Here is a 21,081-nt window from a genome sequence, read left to right as displayed (position 1 = left end):
CTAAGTTTTCTTGTGTGTGGAATCTTTAGGATTGTCTACATATAACATTATGTTGTCTGTGAACAGAGATAATTTTACTTGTTCCTTTCTAATTTGAATGCCTTTTATTTCTTTTCCTTGCCTAAATGTTCTGGCTAGGACTTCTAGGACTATGTTAAATAAGAATGATTAGAGTGGACATTCTTGTCTTGTCTCTGATCTTACAGGAAAAGCTTTCAGTCTTTCACCATTGAATATAATGTTAGCTGTGGGCTTTTCATATACGGCTTTTATTATGTTGAGGTAGTTTCCTTCTATTCCCAGTTTGTTGAGTGTGTTTATCATGAAAGAGTGCCGAATTTTATAGAATGTTTTTTCTGCATCAATTGAAATAATCAAATGGGTTTTTTTTTCCCCTTATTTTGTTGATGTGTTGTATTACATTGATTTTTATATGTTGAATCATTCTTGCACTTCAAGAATAAAGCTTACTTGGTCATGGTGTATAATTCTTTTAATATGTTGTTGAATTCTGTTTGCCAGTATTTTGTTGAAGATTTTGCATCAGTGTTCATCAGGGATATCGGTCTATAGATTTCTTTTCAAGTAATGTCTTTGTGTGACTTTGATATTAGGGTAATGCTAGCCTCATGGAATGAGTTCCTTACTCTCTAATTTTTTGGAAGAGTTTGAGGAGGACTGGTGTTAATTCTTCTTTAAGTGTTTGGTAGAATTCACCAGTGAAGCCACTGGGTCCTGGGATTTTGCTTGCTGGGAGATCTCCAATATAATTGTGTATCATTCTGTTTATATATGACAGTTTTCATTCAGTTGTGAACTGGGGAATGACATTAAATTTTTGTCTTTGTAAGTAAAATTAGCAAAGGTGATCATTTTTACTCTTGGATTTTTCTTTAACGTTTTCATGGACAATTAACAAAAATCAACACTCTTAAATTAATGCTTTAATGGTATACACAGCTTACTTATTGAATGCTATGATTACCAGAGTTTGAATTTATATAATTCCATTTATTCGTGCCAGCAGCCGGTGATGTAGTTATTATTATTCTACAACTGAGGAAACCCAAGCTTTCGGATATTAAATAATGTGCCCAGATTACACAAGTAGTAAGTGGTGGAGCTGGAATTTCAAGCCAGCTCTTGGAATCCGGAGAGCACGTGCATAAACACTAGGCTACACTGCCTTCTCATGTATAGTCATTAAAGAGGGCTTTCACATGTCATGTTTGATGTGTATCTTGGGGCAGAGTTACAAGGTACACACTTCTCACGTATTGCTGATCCCATTTCACAGAAGCAAAAACTGAAACTTAGAGAGGTTAAGCTACTTCTCTGAGACTATGAGGTAGTAAGCAATGGAGGCAGCCCTTAGTCACGTCTCCTGCTTTCCAGTTCAGTGTTCTTTACATTGCACCCTCTGGCCCTCTCCAGCTGGCACTGTGACACTTTGCCTTCTCTGAATGCATAACAGAAATCAACAAGAGTTTCACTACCCAACTTTTAGTCAGCAGCCCCCAGATCTCAGAGATATTAAAATTAGAAGCATCCCAAGGAGATTGCTTTTATAATAGTGGGCCTAGGGATATAAAATTAACTCCTATAACAAAAGATTTTTGGATGTATAATTGATGATATGATGTAGTTATTAACAGATTTGAAAACAGTTAATTTGGAGTATAGGTAGGGAAATAGACAAAAAATGTATTAAGGACTCTAGTGTAGTGTCTGCTGTACAGTAACATAATTTTCTTTTGGTAATAAGTTTTCCTGAAAATGAAACTTGTCCTGGAATCACTAAATGCTTCTAAGATAGGGCAAAAAAAGCAAAAGAGGAATAGCAGAACATGCAGACACCTATTCTTCTGAGAATATGTTTCTTTCAGACTGATAAAAAAAAATGAATGTTTCAGTGCCGCCTCTTGCACGCAGACAGTTGTGTTGTTCTAAAAATAACGATTCTGAAGCATTTCAAAAGCTAAAATATGATATTTTCTTATATTACAAAGTAGCAAAATAAGATTCTCTCGTTCATAATAATAGTCCTGCACTGTAAAACCAGGAACACAGAAAGAATGGGAAATGTGGGCAAGGAAGAAAACTCATTTAGGGTTTCTTTTTTTGTGTGTGAGGAAGATTGGCTCTGAGCTAACATCTGCCAATCCTCCTCCTTTTTGCTGAGGAAGACTGGCCCTGGGCTAACATCCATGGCCATCTTCCTCTACTTTATATGGGACGCCACCACAGCATGGCTTGACAAGTGGTGTGTCGGTGCGCACCTGGGATCTGAACCAGCAAACCTGGGGCCGCCGCAGCGGAGCGCGCGCACTTAACCGCTTGCGCCACCAGGCCCGCCCCTAGGGTTTCTTTTTTTTTGTGTGTGAGGTGATCACCCCTGTGCTAACATCTGCCAATCCTCCTCTTTTTCTGCTGAGGAAGACTGGCCCTGGGCTAACATCGGTGCCCATCTTCCTCCACTTTATATGGGACGCTGCCACAGCATGGCTTGCCAAGCAGTGCGTGGGTGCGCACCCGGGATCCGAACCGGGAACCCCAGGCCGCCGCAGCGGAGCGCGGGCACTTAACCACTTGCGCCACTGGGCCGGCCCCTAGGGTTTCTTAATTAGTAAAATCCTGAAGGAAGCTGAGCAAAGTGTCCTCACCAAATGAGAGTCCTGGCTAAATTGGCTTTATCTCCAAATAAGAGGGGAGATTGAAAAAACTCCTAATGACCCTTGGAAGGACTGCCTCACAAAAGCTATATGCAAGTCTTTAGATCTTCTCCAAGCTCTGAGAAGGTGGAACAGGTGCTCCACAAATGCATTAACCTGCTTGAAACTAATCTCTTCTCTAAGCCATTCCTGCCCAGGGCCATGGCACTGGCTGTTTCCTGGGGTTGGGACTCTCTTTCTTCATACCTTTGCATGGCTGGGTTTTTTTCTACTTATTCAGCTCTCTGCTCAAATATCACCTCCTCAGAGATGCCTTCCTTCTCTACCCTTCCTAACACAGTGACTGCCTTTCTCCATTCCTTGGTCTTTTTCACAACATTCTTCGATTTTTTCGTGTATTGGCACACCTCAGAAAGTGACATTTGTTTACTTGTTTATAGTCTTTCTTTCCTACCAGACTGATGTTGGTGAAAGCAGGGACTCAATCCTGGACCATGATCTACCCAGCCTTAGCACATATCCCAGCCCGTAATTGACACACAGTAAATTTCACTTGGCTCTATGTCTCATGAAGTCAACAAATATAGGTGTCACTTGGCAATTCCAACATGGCTGGAGTACCTATAGGGTCTAACAGTGACTGATGATATTCAAATATTATTTTTCTATGAATGAAAAAAATGTATTAATACTCTATGGGTAAGGACAGCAGGAGAGAGGCAGATGATGCTATTTTTGCTAAGAATTGAACAAATTAAGCAGCTAAATTAAGTTTGATTTTAAGTGAGATCAAGCTCCTATTCAAATGTGCCTGTTCCCTTCAATCAGAATTATTCACAACTTGATGTTTTACACATGAAACAAATGAAATCTTTAACTTTTGTTCCTGGGCTCTTGGGAGGACAGAAGTTTGTTCTGTTTATTATTTTTAATATTTTTTATATTCATGAAACTTGTCTCCCTTTATCTATACTTTTCCTCAGCTTGAATTATGGCATAGTGTCTAACTTCTGATATGTTGTAATAAATTGCTTATATAAATGGCCATCATAATACTATTTAGAAAAATCTACTGAGTTTCTCTTTAGGATGGTTGCATCGAAAGGGAACACGATCTACATAGCTTTGATGTTGTGGCTTTATCAAGGCAAAAAGTTTAACAGAGAATTTTGCAAATCCCTAAATATTAGAACATAACCTGATTTTCCCTCTTACTCTGAACACAAATTTTAGAGCCATTTAAAAAATGCAATTATAAAAATAATAAGCTTTTTATTTTTCAAAATTACTGTTTGTGGGTATATGTTAACTAATTATTTGAACCTAAGATTATTAATTACAGTCAGATAAGCTTAATAACCTTACTATTATATTAGCTACCATATATCTAGGTTGAACCATATAAAACTGCCAAAATTTGAACATTTTTTAACTCACAAAAAAATGTCAATTTTTTGTGGTTAGATCTAAGAGTTAGGTAATTATTGCCACCATTCTACTGAAAAAACTTCCTGAAATGGTATGAATCTAAGCTGAGCATGTTTTAGCTTGCTGGAAATATTTTTCCAATTGAATTACTTCTGAATAAGTGCATTACACAGATAGTACTCTGCAGTCCCCCTGGTTACTTTGGGCTTCTCAGTGGTAAAGTCTACACTCTGCCAAAACCAGAGATATTTTAATCATTCTGCAGGATCAAAGTGAGTTGATGCAATCACCTTTTGTGTAAAATTGGATCTCTGTGTGTGTGTGTATTCAGGAATATGTGCGTGTATGCACAACTTCAGTATTCAAATCCCAGAGAATTCTCAGGGATCAACATTTACTTTTTCCCCCCAAGAAATAATTTATTTTATGTATGCCCAAAATTCTTTTAGTTTTTTGTTGCTGTATATTGCTGTGTAGATAGATAGATAGATAGATAGATAGATAGATAGATAGATAGATATTATAGATATATTTTCCCCCTCACTTTTTGCTTTTTGGAGGAGGGTGGAGGAGAATAGAAGCAATATTGGGAAATGATAAGTCAAAATCAGAACTGGCAGTGATGTGAGTATTCCAGAGGCAGCTCAATATAATGCTAAGAACATGGGCTCCATGGTCAGAGAGCCCCCTGGCCAAATCAGGACTTAGAAAATTATTGACTGAGTGACATCAGAAAAGTCACTCACCTCTCTGTGTTTCAGGTATGTTACCTGGAAAATGGAAATAATGAGAATAATGATAATAGTAACAGCAAACGTTTGTAGAACACTTAATCTGAGTGAGCCAGGCATTCTACTAATCACTTTCCTTGAGTGAACTTATTTACCAAATAACTGTTATTTCCTCTGTTTTACAGAGCATGACATCTCAGGGAAGTTAGGTAGCAGGCCCAAGATCTCACAGCAGATAGAAAATGGCAAATCCAGTACATAACTTCTAGGGCTGTTGTGAGGATTAATGAGGTAATGCATGTAAAAAGTGTTAGCCTAGGGCCAATGTTAGGCATTAAAATAAGGGACAGCCTAATTAGATGAAAACGTACTCTAAAGCAATTTGAGGTAAACTTATAGAGTAATAAAAAAGCACAGAATGGTAGGGAACAAATCATACATACAAAGTGTATTTTTAATGTTGATTATCTCAGGGTGAACTGAGTCCCCTGCTGAGGATATTATGTGTTAAGAGACAGAGATAACCAGTTATACTGGCTTGATTTTTTTAACTATCCTTAGAATTAGTCTTATTATCACTGAGAAGGTAAGTGTGTAATAAAATGCAAAATAAACTAAGCAAAACAGTGGAAAAGTTCATTGCCTGGACCATGTGCATTTTAGTTTCGTATACAAGAAAATCATCAGTCACTTCTGAATTTGGATTTCCCTTATGGATGATCTTAGGTGCAGCTCTCATGTCCCAAATGTGTCTCTAGCAATTAGTCAGGGCTGCTACCATGTGCTTCTTCCCAGATACTGCAATTTAACATCTGTTGTGATGGCTTCTGTAAGGGGGAGCTGAGTTTTACTCCATTACATTCCAGTTTAGGAGGGTGAGAATGTGGAAATATTACCATGACCTATAATTGGATTAGCAGTTTGTGGGCTCAGATGTGGAAGACAGAGAGCATTTTAAAGAGCTAGGAATGTGGAAAGAGCTTTGTGGGAATATTTGCACTTCTCTCTCAGTTCTTTTTGCTTTGAATAGACAAATTGTGTCCTTCAGAAATCCTCATTCCAGCCCTGGAGACTTTGCTGGTAGAATTAGAGAAGCTATGAATAACTGAAAGAATACCAGTAGCTCTGAGGGTGTTTGAAACACGTGGGAAAGGGATAGAATGAAGATTCACTCTCAAATGCCAGTGGGTGAGAGAACAAATTCCACACGAGTACTCGGGAATAATGATTAGTAAAGGGGTTTAAATAATCAAAATTTGAAACCCGTGCAAGAAAAGTGAAGAAGTGAGAACAAGCTTTAGTGTGTCCATGAATAAATATTCAAAAAGGATGTTAAAGACAAGATGTGTGGATCACTTTGTAAAGAAATGATGGCATGGTTTCTGACTTCAGAGAGCACAGTATAGTTTAGTTGTGGAGATTACCCACTTCCTCTAAATAACATTACAAGTGGAAACAGTTCAATTCAGCCATGCTCAGGATGCTACAGACCACTGCATCAAAGGACTCAGAGGATGAGCATGGACTGTGGCAGAGAGAGAAGTGGGAGAGGTCTTTATGAATGCTTGGAGGATGGGCAGGATTTGGATAGGGAGAGAAGGAGGGGCATGGAAAAAAGAATAAGTAAAATGGAAAGTAAAAATGTGTTGGAGAGGTGGAAAAGTTTAGTTCAAACAAAAAGTTCAGGAAGGTGATTAGTTGAAGATAAATGGAGTCACATAGAATCCTAGAACATCTAAGACTCTTACATAGAGATCATCCACTTTATCTCAGTTCATTCACTTTGGATGAGGAAACAGATGCAGGGACGTGAAGTGACTAGAACAGACTGAAGATCCTTGTAAGGAGTTTGGACTTCACAAACAATGGAGTCTCTTTGAAAGCTTTTGTAGAAGAATCCCTTGACTTGAACTTCCATTGCAATATAGAGGGTGCTGTTAGAGCTAAAACTAGAGTGAACAGGTGTGTGTGTGTGTGTTCATCTCCTCTGAGTATTAAACAAGAAAAAGACATTAAGGCTTTATGTTGGAAATAAAATGAAATTTCCTACCAGTGAAGGTGAAGAAGACTGAAGTTAGTGCCAGAGGAAGATTCTGGGATCTCCTTTTTTGGTGTTTAGGAAGAAAAATAGGGATGATTTTCACTTCTCAGTGACGGCTTAAATGTGAACTTCCCTGGAAAAGAAAAAATGGTTGACCACTTAAAGCTGTTACTTCTTGTGTGATTCTAGATAAAACCCCTTGATCAATAAAAGAGAGAAATAAAAAAAAAATAATGCAAGAGAGATATGTGCTTTGTTAATAACAAGCTGAAAAGCTGAGGATTTTTCCTTTTTTTGTGACTCTGAGTATATTTCCTTTTCCTTCATGCTGAGCTCTAAAATAAGCAGAGTAAAGTCATATTTGTAATGTTAGATTCTATTTTTATAATTTAATTCAGCAAGGAATTATTTATTTATATAGTTTTTGTTGCAGAAATAATTCATAAAACATAAAATATATAAATTAACAAAGATTTGAAAATCACTTGTCATCTTGCCACAAAGAGATATCACTGTTAATATTTATATTTTCTTTTAGACACATTTTCCAAATATATATCTATATATGTCCAAAATGAGATCCTGTTGTACATATTATTTTTTGGTATACTTTAAAAAAAGATAATATATAATAATATAATATATTAATAGCATATTGAGAATATCTATTCATGTCAATAAATATTTTTTACAATGTTATATTAATTCTTGCATATATTCCATTAAATATTTGTACTGTGCTTTATTTACTCAAATTCACGCTGTTGGTCTTTACTAATTTTTTATTTTATTGCTAATACGGCAATAATATTTTGGAGAGATAAATGTCTGTGCATTGTCTTTCATTCATTCTTTCACATCTTTCGCTAGTTTTTCTTGCTACTATGTGCTACACTTTCTTTTAGGATTGAGGATACGGTGATGAACAAGTTCGAGAAAGCTTTATATTTTCATGGAACTTACCTTATAGTTGGGAGAGATGAAAAATAAAAAAGTAAACTAGTAAATAAATATGACTAGTCTAAGAAAAAAGATCAGGACTATAAACATAATAGAATGGGAGATGTGATAGGGCCCCCTGGGGTTGGGAGTAAGATGGTCAGAGAAGGGTTTGCCCTTTGAGTTGAGCTCTGAGCCTCAGGGAAGAGCCAACCACACTTGGAGACATAGCTTTTCCAGTTAGTTAATCGTTAAGACAAAGTTTATAAGGCTGAAGGAACTAGGAGTATTTGTCAAACAGAATAAAGGCTAGTGTGGATGGGCTTAGTGAGTTGAGGTGAGGGAAGACAAGAGGTAATAGGTGCTGAGATCAAAGAGTGTGCAGAGTCCAGATCATGTAGGATCTTAAAGGTCCAAGTAATGTTTGTGTTTTATTCTAAGTGCAATGAAAAGCCTTTGGATGATATTAACCAAGGGAGACGTGATCTGCTTTACATTTCTACTGCCATGTGAGGACAAGGGTTAGAAGCAAAGAGATAGTAACAGTGGCATTACAATCACTCACAGATATTGATGTCTTAAACTAGATTGTCAGTATTGGAGACAGAGAAGTAAGAGGCTTGTGGTGATATCTGGAGATAAAGCTTTCAAAACATACTGCTTAATTATTTTCTACAAATATCCCTAGGATTGTAAATATCAGAGCGAAGGGTATGCACAGTTTAGAGACCTCTGTGCATATTCCCAAATGTTCACCAGGAAATTTGTACCATTCAACAGGCAATAGTAGTTTCCACCATTTACCAGAAAGTATGTACAATATCGGCTACACATACAGGAATAAGGAAAAATCTTTGCTCTAAAGGAGGTGACAGCTTGTGATGTTGAGAATGTACCTAGTATGTACTTACTATGTGTTACTATGGTATTTATTTAGGTGGTAATTTATACATCAGATGTTATGTCTTTTCTCCCCTGAGGAGGTAAAAATAGAAATTTTTAATGAGAAATAACTTGGCATCCTAATCTTTGGAATTCATGTCTCCTGTGTCACATTTTTTTAAAAGTGGAAATGGTAAACAGAAACAATGCAGGGCTTTTCTAAACATGCCCCACATTGAAAGACTATGCCCAGAATGATAGTAAAAGCTATAAATATGCTATATTGAACAAACGATCATGGAATTTTATTCACATGAAACTTGTGTTATATTTAAATTAAGTTGAACTTACACTCACAGTTCCTAAATCACAGATTTTACTGCCTTAAAAACGTTAGCCCTGTCTTACAAAAGCCAGAAGCTCAGATTCTCAGCTCAGAACCTCAATTTGGATCTAGCATAACTTAAAGGAAAATAATAAATGATAGTATATTAGACACAGTTGTTATTTCAACAAGGGGTAATTAAGGTGAAGCTAAAAATTTTATTTTTTTTCCAAATTATAAAAGCCTGAACAGAGAGAGATAGTTCTCTGAAAATATCTAATTTTGGAGACAAAACTGTTATCTAGAATACCTCAAGAAACAAGATTAATCACCAAAGCTCAAGACTCCAGCACCGTAGCAGTAATTTTCAAAGCTTAGAGAACATAGTTCCAATAGGTAAAGCAAGTTAAACAAATCACACACTATCACCAGTGAAAATAAACCTTAAACCCTGATCATTAAAAAAGAAACTGTTAGGTGTCTTTATGTCCTCGATGACAGACCAAACACATGTGAAACCAACCCCCTACCCCGTCGTCCTCTCCCCAAACAGAGAAATAGGGAAAAAGACATAAAGATAGGGAAAATGACATAATTACTTTTGTAATTTTTTCCACATACATAGCCATACTTTAAAAGATGAAAGGGAAAGCTCTATAGATTAGAAATAGTGAGATCTCCAGAGAAGAAAAAAGCATATGGAAAACCATAGAGATAAATGAAGGTAGGGAGAGTGCTGAAGCTTTGTAGCTGAGTAGTGATTCAAGTCTGGGTACGAATATAGGCCACTCCAGCTCAACCTGCAGGCTCGAGACCAGAGTAAGATGTTGCATCGTACATCCAGAGTGAAAGTCTATAGCTGGAAACAGGAACCACCTGTGGCCAGAACAATGCCACTAGTCTGTGAAAGGAGTAGGTAGACAGCATCATCCTCAAGAAGATATTTCTCATTATTTAATGACAGAACACCTTAAATGGCATATATTGGTATTTACTTCTTTTGGTTTGTCTTATTCATTGTTAAGCATTGTCAACTGACTAAATACATTGATTCAAATTGAGGTGAATGGAGAGAACTAGAAACTTTGAAAGTATGCAAAAAACAAAAGCATAGTAATTATAGAAATCAGCCTAATAACGTTATTGCTTTCCATTGTCCTAAAGTATCTACCCCAAGTTATTTATTGATTACAAAGGAAAATAATAATTTCACAGTGGAGAAGCCAGGCAGATATAACGTTCGCCAACTGTTCAAAATTAATATCACCAGTAATAAAACATATTGACATCATGTACCCCTTATACAATGTTTCTTTGGTGATATTCTGGCCAAAACTGTATAAGCTCTATCTAATCGTGAGCTCACATTAGACCAACTCAAACTGAGAGACAGTCAACAAAATAACCAACCAGTACTCTTTGAAAGCATTAACACCATCAAAAACAAGGAAAAATTGAGGAACTATCACAGATTGAAGGAGGCTAAGGACTATGAGATGGGGATCTTGGATTGAATTCTGGAACAGTAAAAGGGCATTAGTGAATAAATGGGTGATATTCTAATAAAGTCTGTAGTTTAGTTAACAGTATTATATTAATGTTGATATCTTGGTTTGATACTGTTCTACGGTTATGCAAAATGTTAATCTTAGAGGAAGCTGTGTGAAAAGTATATGAAAACTCCCTGTACTATTTTTTTGTTTCAAACTATAGAGTTAAAATAAATATAAAAGGAAATTTAAAAGAAAATGGCCCAAAAATAAAATGTTTTATATATATATAGATAGATATATGTCTCTCTATGCGAATAGAGAGAGAGGTGTATCTATCTCTCTCTATGTATATATCCAAATTTCCAATAGCAGGAGGTACACACCTAAGTAGAAAAATGTTCAAAGAGCATGAATAGGCAATTCCTAAAATAATAAAGATAAAAAAGGTCAGAAACACACATATAAATTATTTCACACTATATTCTAGAACGCTAAGCCAAAGAAACAGGAAAAGTTTGAATCTTGGTATAAAAACAAATTACAAACACAGGAAAACACAAATATAAAAAAGTATTTTAGACATTTAGATGATTTTAAAATGACAAGATGCATTTGAACATAAAGTCAGCAAAGCATTTCTTAGAATAGAATTATTTTATTCCTGGAAGTGGCCTTGGAAACTATCTAGTCCAATTGCCTCATTGTACAAATAGGGAATTGCGAGCCTGTAACCATTTAGTGATAGTCTTGTCAGCCCATCCTGATGGGGCCATATCTCCCCCTGTATGCATAGAAGAGATCTACTTTTTTTCCCCAGATGTCAAAGCAGTTCTTGTTTACCACAATTCCTAAGTTAATTAGCTTTAGTTGTTCTTTGAATTGGAAACAGAAGCAGAGATTTGAGAGAATTCACCCAAGATCACAACAGAGGGACAAGGAAGTACTAGGATATGAACCTGGGTGTATCTGACCCTAGATACCATGTTTTTTTTAAAAAGGAGTTTTAAATTTTATTTTTTTAATTTACATAAAGAAAGGTGCACTTATTTTGGTATAGAGTTCTATGAGTTTCACAGATGCCTCAAGTCGTGTAACCCCACTGCAATTAAGATGCAGGGTAATTCTGTTACCCAAAATCATTCCCTCATGCTGATTGTTTGTAGTCAACCTCTCCCCTCTCTCAGATCCCAGGGAAACATTAATCTATTCTTTGTCCCTATAGTTTTACCTTTTACAGAATGTCATTTAAATGGAATCATGTGAAATATGTCCTTTTGAATCTGGCTTCTTTTACTTAACTTTCTGTATTTGAAAACCATTGATGATGTTTCGTGTACCAATACTCTGAGCAGCATTCTGTTTCATGGATGTACCACAGTTTGTTTATCTCTTCATCTGCTGAAGAGCATTCATCCAGATGGCTTCTAGTTTTGGCAATTAGTGTACAGCTGCTGTAAACATTTGCACACAGGAATAGGATTCCTAGGTCATGTGTCAAATGTATGTTAACTTCATAAGAAACAGTCAAACTGTTTTCCAGGTGGCTGATAATTTGTATTCACGCCTGCAATGTATAAGAGTTTCAGTTGTTCTGTATCCTCATCAGCACTTGGAATTGTCAGTTGTTTTTTTAACATTTTTATTTTAGCTTTTCTAATGAGTGTATAGTAGGGTGTCATTTTAGTTTTTAATTTGATTTTCCATAATGACTAATGATGTTGTGCATCATTTTATGTGCTTATTTGCCATTTGAATATCGTCATGTGTTAAGTGTCTGTTCACATCTTTTGCCTATTTTTTATGGGGTTGTTTGTTGACTTTGGAGAATTCTTTATTCATTTATATATTCTCTATACCTGTCCTTTGTCAGATAGATGATTTACAAGTATTTTCTCCCAGTCTATGATTTGGCTTTTCGCTATGCTAATAGTGTCTTTCATGGAGCAAAAGTTTTAAATTTTGTTGAGGTCCAATTTATCAATATTGTGTTTTATTGCTTGTGCTTTCGTGTTTGTATCTAAGAAGTCTTTGCCTAACCCAAGGTCACAGAGAATTTCTCCTAAGTTTTCTTCTCAAAGTTTTATAGTTTTACATTTAAGTCTAGATGAGGTATTTATTTTATTTATTTATTTACATATAGATGTTCCAGGTGATCCAGATGATTTGTTTAAAAGATTATGCTCTCTCCAATCTATTGCCTTTGTACTATTGTCAGAAATCTTTGTGCATATTTGTGTGGATTTCTTTTTAGATTCTTCTATTCTATTGATCTATGTTTCCATCAATATCATACTACCACACTTAGTTTAGCTTAATAGTAAGTCTTGAAATCAGGTAGTGTGAATCCTCCAAGTTTGCTCTTCTCTTTCAAGATTATGTTGTCTATTCTCGTTTCTTTGCTTTTCATATAAATTTTAGAATCAGCTTGTGCACATCTATAAAAATTCCTGCTTGGATATTGATTGGGATTGAATTTTATCTGTAGATCAATTTGGGGAGGATTGACATCTTAATAATCCTCACTTTTCAAAGCCAGGAACATGGTCTAGCTCTCTATTTATTTATGCCTTTGGCTGTGTGTATGCTTGTGTGTGTGTGTGTGTGCGCGCGTGTGTGTTAAGGAGATAAAATAAGGAGAAAAAAGGTACAACAAACTTACCAATGGAATGGTCTTTCTTCATATTTTGATTCTCTTCCCAATCTGCCTATTTTTTACTTTGCACAGTCTTTAGGTAGTTGTGTTTTTTTAATTCTTTCCAAGATGTTTAGCTGTAATCAGTGGGACAGAGAGCCCATAGTGGGCTTACTACGTTTTATGCAGCACTGAAAGCCAATTGGTTTTAGCTGTGATTATCTAAGTCCTTCTGGCGTGGTGATGCCATGGATTGTGGAGCACCCAGAAGTGTGTTTTTTTTTCAGTTTGAATAAACCAGCTGCGAGACAGCTTCTTGAAGGTGGGATTGTTTAATGTGAAGAATGTGCTTTCTGTATGAAAGTTCAAAGAATTTATCTTGGGTGGATGGAGGCCTCGGAGAGAGAGTGGAACACAGAACCACTCTTTCTTTTAAGTCCAATAACATTTACTTAGATTCAAGAGTTTCTTCCATTCTTGACAGTGTCACGATGTGTCATTTAAAAAGAAATGAAATGAAAATTGATGTGACATTTAGCAGAATCACCAGGGTCTATTTAGGAGCATTTCTTAGCAGACATTGCCTTGCTGACAAATAAAAGGAGTCAGCATATGACACAGGATCTCATAATATTACCATTTATTTAACTCAAAAGAGAATACAGTTTCCTATGTCCAAACACTTCTCAGCTGACTGATAAACTCCAGCACTTTCCAAACAGTATTATATCCCCTAAATCTTAAGAGGGCTTCTTATCCAAGAAGATTAAGGAGCTTTATCTTCTGATAGAGATAATAATCGAATTTTCCATTCATCTCCAAGAACTGGAAATCACAAAATGGGTTCTCTCAAGCACAATATAAATTGCCTATTTTATGTATGTCCTACTTTTCAGGCTATTTGTAACATAGACACATTCAAAAAATGTATCTGATCCTTTTTCTGTTTTCTAGTTACATAATTCAGAAGTCTTCAAGGTTGCTTTTATTATAAATCAAGATGCTGTTCTAGAGATCCTCAGACTAATTCTTTACTGAAACAGTGTTGCAGAACAGTCCAGAGCATTGACTAAAGTGATCCACTAAAGTAAATTTCACCTACAATTATTTGATATACCTGGAGGATGTTAATACATTTTTTGTTAAAAATTTGATTCTATACTTCAGTGTAGGCTGACTTCTGAATGAGATCAAAATTTGTATGTTTGTGAAACCAGGGAAAATATTTAAATTTTTTGCGGAGGGACTATACTTTTACTTTGAAAATGGTTCAATGTTTTTAGCAGATAATATCTTACAAGTTGTATTTTTAAATTACATAACAAAATTATGATGTATAAATCTCAACAAGGGTCAGAAAAACTCAAGGACTTCGCAAAGGTTGAAGTGTGTATCTTAACCACAAAAGTATGCAGATACGTGCAGAAATCCAATAGGAATACCTTATTGGAAATTTATTTATTCATTCATTCACTATTTGTGCCCTAGGACTGTGCTAGCTCTCAGGTTGCAGAGATGATTAATACATGATTCCAGTTTTTTTAAAAACCCTCAAGTAGGGCATTGTGAACTGATTTTAAAACAGAATGGTACTTATACTTTTCAAATGAATATTTGGTCCTTCATTTAGTCATGCAAATGAGGGTGTGAGAGCAATTACATTGTACCCGTAGGCCTCCAACGGATAAAACATGTTACAATATATATGTAAATGCTTTATTTATAATATATAGCTTTTTGTAGTTTATAAATTGCATTTGAGTTATACATTTAATTGTCATAATAATCTTCTGGTTAGGTCAGGCATGTATTAAAAGCCCCGTTTACAGTTAATGGAACTGAAGCAAAAGGAAGTTGTATAAATTTAATCCTAGAGACAGTTGAAAATGCTGGGGCTGGGGCTCCAAGGCCGGTGCTCACTTTATAACAACCCAGTCTTTCTCAAAAGCTAAGAGCCTAGCCTGCCCATTTGTAATCCTGGGATTAAAATTGTTTTGAAGTACTGATTGAGCTAATACTGTTTAGATAGCTGGGAAGCTACATAAATCTCAGTGTAAGTGTCACCTCTCCTGGGAAACTCACCTTGATTAGACCAGTTAGGATTCTCATTGACAAATTCTTACAATTACTACCCCAATAATTTAACCACTTTTTACAATTGATTTATGTCCTACCTAAAAACAATCCTGTGTGCCCCACTTTGGGAAAGACGAATTAATCATTAAGTAATTATTCCTTACCATCTTTCTTCCTGGGTAATATATATTAAATTTCACGAGGATTTGCTCTCTTCACTTCTGTATTAACAGTGCCTACCATTGTGCCTGACGCATAGTAGGTACTCGGTAAGAACGGGTTTAGTGAATTAATATTTGCCTATGTGTGAATAGTGTATGTTTACAGTGTGTGACTGTATATATTTTTTTCTTTTTATGAATACTTAAGTGTTTGCCTATCTCCCAAGTCTGTTTGGGTACAAAATAACCATTTTCTTCTACATTCACAGGATTATACCTTGACAATGTACTTTCAGCAAGCCTGGAGAGATAAGAGGCTGTCCTATAACGTAATACCTTTAAACTTGACTCTGGACAATAGAGTGGCAGACCAGCTCTGGGTGCCCGATACCTACTTCCTGAACGATAAGAAGTCATTTGTGCACGGAGTGACCGTGAAGAACCGCATGATCCGCCTGCATCCAGATGGGACGGTCCTTTATGGCCTCAGGTCTGTAGCGCCCTTTTCAAAATCGAACTTTTCCTGAACAAAACAGTTATTGCTTTTTATTGGAGGGGAACATTGTGCTGTTTTCCTTACTCCTCCTTCAATTCTGTGATAAGCAGTTAAACCTCCTATCCATAGACATCTGAGAGCTGAGGGGAGTGTGTTTACAAAGAGACTTACCCCAGCTAAGACTAAGTTTTTCTGAATTATCTTCTAATATCAGCTGCTGATCCTAAAGCTGCTTTCTTTAAGGAGTAGGGATAAACAATATCAAAATAGCTAATATATAAGATTTCCTTAAAATGGAAAAAAAAATTACGAATGCCGAATACTTGTTTGAATGTGGCAGATGCTCTGTTTCATAAATTGCTCCTAAGGTGTGTGAACTAGGTCTGGTCCTCTGATGACAGGAAGGCTTTTGGTGCCCTCTCACCCTCCAAGGAGCAATCAGATTTGCGAATAAATAAAGTCATTATCTCATGTTTATTGATAATGAATTTACACTATTAAATGTACTTTTATGTAAGAAAAGAATTGTGATGCTCTGCTCTTTGGGTGAGGATGAATTGTAAAGTAAGACAATTTCTTCTTTTAAAGTTTATTTTGTATTAAAAGCAATAGATGCTTTCCTGGAAAAAAAATGAATAAAAAAAGTTATCTATCTTACTGTGAAAACATTACAATATAACATTACAATATACAATAAATGCAGACTCCTCTGCATTTATTGGGGAGAAACTCTAAATTCTGAAATGTGCAATTGTGTCGGATCTATTCTGTTTTATATAAATATGTCGTTACCTTATCATAGTAATCATAATGATAACAATAGTATTATTTATTTATTGAACACTTGTTAGGGGTCAGACACTGAGCTAAGTGCTTGCCATGCATTATTATAGTTGTAATCCTTGCAAAACTTCGTAAGTTAAAAACTGTTATGATCATTAGTTTCAAATGAAGAAACTGAGACTGATGCAACCTGGCTAAGATCACAAAGAATGTAAGCTGTGAAGATGGGATCTGAACTCAGATCCAAGTTCAGAGCCACAGCTCTTAACCGCTACACTGGGATGCTTCTCACTCCCACATTTTTCTTATCTGTTATATCTCCTTTTCATGATATTCAGTGTGTCTGACTGGTACATTGTCTTAGACAGCTTCTTTGTTTGTTAATCATATTTGTAGAGAAAATGGCATTTGTTTATCAAGGGAGAGAGGTGCAGGGGGAGGCAGAGAGACAGCGCGTTTGTATTCTTTGTCAGCCACTGGAAATAAAGAGATGAATTGGATACAGGCACTGCTCACATACATGCCTTAGGAAGTAGAGAAACAGCAGATAGATAAAATAAGTTGACTGGCAATGTCTGCAAAGATTCCACCAAAGTGGTGAACTTTGAAAGCACTAATGGAAAGAATTGTGTTAGCAGATATGTTGTGCTAAACTTATTATTTGGAATCAACTACAAAGCATATGGTATCACAAAGACCTTGATGAGAGGGTGACACATGGGCAGTGGGGGAGATGAGGGATGAAAAGAGGCTGTAGTTCACTTTAAGAGTTAAGCACAGGGTGAGATCAGAATCCTGAATAAGGCAGAAAGAGGCATAGAAATAATGTCACCCACTCAGCAGCGAATGATGGGGGAGAGGACTCGCAGGTGGCAAGTTCTGGCTAAGCACCAGACCCCGTGCTGGATGCATTTTGCCCAGCAAATCATTTAATCTTCACAGCAATTGTGCAGCGATTACCCTGAGCTCTTCCTCTTTCCTTGGGACATCCACCTTTAGAGCAGAGATCAAATTGTATTCTCTTTTGTATACCCAGCACTGACAAAACACCTACGCTGTAAATAAACTCAGTAAAGATTGTCAATGAATTCTGAATGCACATATACAAAATTGAATGGATGGAAAAATAAACAATCAGAATGTCTTTGGAATTGAGAGGGAAAAGAGAAGACCAATATAGATGATAAATATGCCTTCTTTATATCATAAAGCCAATAATCAGACACAAAAGCTAGTAACTATTCATTCTTATCATTAAGACCAACTGGACACCATTGCTCTGACTCAAACTCATGGTAGTAGGAAATCATCACTCTCCCATCTCCACTTCCAACAAGGGCAGTTGACAAAATATGCAGGTTCCTGAACACATCTGACATGCATAAAGTTAACACTTCTGGACAGAAAAGGTTCATGAATTGTGATTGTTCTATCATTTGTCTTGTTAATTCTGCATTTGAAATTGATAATGAGGTTTTTCAGGAAATTTATAAATGTCCCATTCCAGCTTTTACTGATAAATAGTAAAACATTATTTTCATCGCTGGAAATTTAATGCAGATCACATATTCCGTTCTCAACTCCAGGAGGTTCATTTGCAATAAATAAGTAAAAGGAATTCAATTAAAATTACCATTGCTAGGGTTGATTCAGCTCTACTTAGCCCCTCCTCCTACTTACCCATCCGCCACCCCATCTTTCTGTATTGCTGACAGTCTAGTAAGAAATCTACCTGTGTCTGTTCAATAGTGGCTGCAGTGAGACAGCACTCAATATAGTGATAGTATTAATGTCAGTAGCTAGAACTCATTAAAGGACTTAGCATTTACTTGTCACTGTGCCAGAATTTTGCTTGTATTATCTCATTTAATAAAGACTGTAGCCCTACAAAGTAGGCACTATTGTTGTTTCCAGCTTACATGAAGAAACTAAGGAACTTGTGTACAAATTTACACAGCTACTGCTCAGGAAAGCTTGGTAGTTTGAAAGCAAAGATGTTGCTCTTCATTTCCATTCTGTCCTGCTCCTGAGGCACTGAGAAGATGGGCATAAAGAATAGTAGGAATTACTTGAGAGCATAGGTGGAAACGGCTTTCGTTAGATACAGACTTTGTTCTTGATTGATAAGATAAGGCCCTAAAGAGCAATAGGCCTGGGTCTTCTATGCATGGTGCATCTTTAGGTCTGAGGTTCACACCAGTTCCATCTTACTAAGGGGTGATTTTTGCTGTGTCGAATCCTGGGGCACAAGCAAAATCATTGCAAAGAACTTGATAATGGCAAAGCTCATCCGTCTGAATAAGGCAAATTGAAGGGCAACTGTGAAGACTAGACATAGAAGGCTAGGACAGGGAAAGCTTTAAATATCAAGGCAGTGACCAAGAAATTGGAAAGAACAAGGTCCCTGAGCTCAAGGTCATGCTAGCTCAAGGCAAAAGCAAAGGGCTTAAACTGCCCTCTAGAGATCCACAAACATTGGCAGGGATGAGGGGGTGGGATGGGCGGTCCTTCAGAGGATATAAGTAAGCTTCTTTTGTAGTATTTTCTTCAGTGAAATTTTCAGGTATTAAAACATCATAAAGATAGAGAAAGCAGTAAGCTTGTTGAATTTCATGGGTATATAAGTGTTCATTGTGTTATTCTTTCAATTTGTCTGTATGTTTGAAAATTTTCATGAGAAAATTTGGAAAAGGAAAAAATGTTATGTTTCAGAGGCCTAGGAATCTCTCATTCTATTATCTAGGTAATATCACTCAAGATTTAAAAGTCTGCAGCCAAGGAATGATATTTCTGATCTCTTGGAGGTAGAGAATCACCTGTACGTGACATCTGCTTTCAATAGCCATGTCTGAAAACGAGGTCATCTGTCTCAGAGGATGTGTGGCTCAGTGGGTGGGGTCCATGACCACAGACAGCCAGGCTAAGCCATAACCCAGGGAGGGCTGGTCACTGCTCTTCAGTTACAACCTTCCTAATCCCTCTGTGAAATCATCCTCCTGCAACGGTGTGCCCATTGCCTCTGACTGTATGCAGCAGGAGCTCTGAGTCTACTCATGCTGATATATTGTTTGGATAGCAACAGTTTTAAGGATAGCACCTTGGGAGTACAGAAAATGGAGACTGAGATTTAGAAATATGGAAAATATTTTAGCTTATGACATTATTGTTATAAGCTAGGTTTTAAGTTTTCATTCTGATTGGATTTTTATTTCTCCATCACCAAAAAAAACACAGGTTAGCAGCTTCCTCTCAGTTATTCCACTGCTCTTCAGGTTGATAATCATTTTAGAGGCACAAGGAACAGAGTTCTAATGCTGTGCTGAGAGACAAATGGACACAACCGGGCAATGCGACCAACTTCCCTAACAAAGTATGATAATGAAACTTGCGTCTTACTTGGACTTTGTCACTGACTTCTTGTTGAACATTGAAAATCTTCTCCACGTTTTATTTTCCTCATATAGAAAAAAAGAGGGGATGAATTATGTAATATCATTTTTTTTTACAACCCAGTTACCCCGTGAATCAATGATCAATGAACGTAAAAGAATTTATAATCTAACATCAGACTAGAAAATGAAATTATATATTTGGAGTAATATAGTAATTGGTGGATAGTAAGTATTCCATGTTACTTACTATTTAATAATAAATAGTTGCTGGGGATATTTGATAAATAAATAGAAGGCTAGGACAGAGAAGCTTTAAATATCAAAGCAGTAGTTTTATATTATAGAGTTTTACCGCAGTTATCTTTTCATGATTCTGAACTAAGACCCTAGATTTGTTGTCTAGAATGAGAAGAGTAGGAGTAATCAAGTGGATTGAAGAGAATGGGAAAGGTCTAGACCAGGCATGTCTAGAGTGAAAAAGGGGACTACTAAAGAAAACTTAAAGGATTGTCAGAGTTAAGGACACAAACTTATAGTGGAGCCAATGATCTCCAGCCATTGCATTTGGCAGCATGAGGTCAGGAGTAAGGAAATCAGATGCCTGGCTTGAGACCCCAGTGGCCATGGCAGCTTAGAAAAGCTGCCCTGTAGCCCCAAGCCCAGCACCTCACCTGTAGCATACACGCAGTAATTTTCATTTAATCTCTTAAACCAAATCTTTCCTTTTATTCTCGTCATGTCTTCTCACTAGCCTATTTTCTCAACTTATTTAAAGATCTACAGGATACAGAAACAATTAAGGAAAATTATGAATAATGCTTTTTTTCAAGCTTAAATTTATAGTTTGTGTCTAAAAAAGAATGAAATCCTTAATATAGATTCTCACCTCCACTCTTGGCTGGTTGATAGCTCAATTATACCAATATGATCATAAAATCAAATACTTCCTGTCTTTTACAATGCTATTTAGAGAGTTCTGTCAGGAAATATAGCTGGAGGTGGGGAAGAATATTTTCTTGGGAGTAACTCA

At 36.4% G+C, this 21,081-nt stretch overlaps 1 protein-coding gene across 4 annotated transcripts in view; it reads left to right on the top strand.

Annotated features, from left to right (window-relative positions):
* Positions 1 to 21,081, top strand: part of GABRB2 (gamma-aminobutyric acid type A receptor subunit beta2) — a 244,604-nt gene that overhangs the window by 74,556 nt on the left and 148,967 nt on the right. For all 4 annotated transcript variants that reach the window (XM_058545415.1, XM_058545398.1, XM_058545407.1 and 1 more), the window contains exon 5: positions 15,650 to 15,870. In XM_058545415.1, coding sequence (XP_058401398.1) covers positions 15,650 to 15,870 — 221 coding nt within the window. The remainder of the gene's footprint in view (positions 1 to 15,649; positions 15,871 to 21,081) is intronic.

Source organism: Diceros bicornis, chromosome 1 (genome assembly GCF_020826845.1).
Source record: "Diceros bicornis minor isolate mBicDic1 chromosome 1, mDicBic1.mat.cur, whole genome shotgun sequence".
Taxonomy (NCBI): domain Eukaryota; kingdom Metazoa; phylum Chordata; class Mammalia; order Perissodactyla; family Rhinocerotidae; genus Diceros; species Diceros bicornis.
This window is presented reverse-complemented; position numbering and strand designations above follow the sequence as displayed.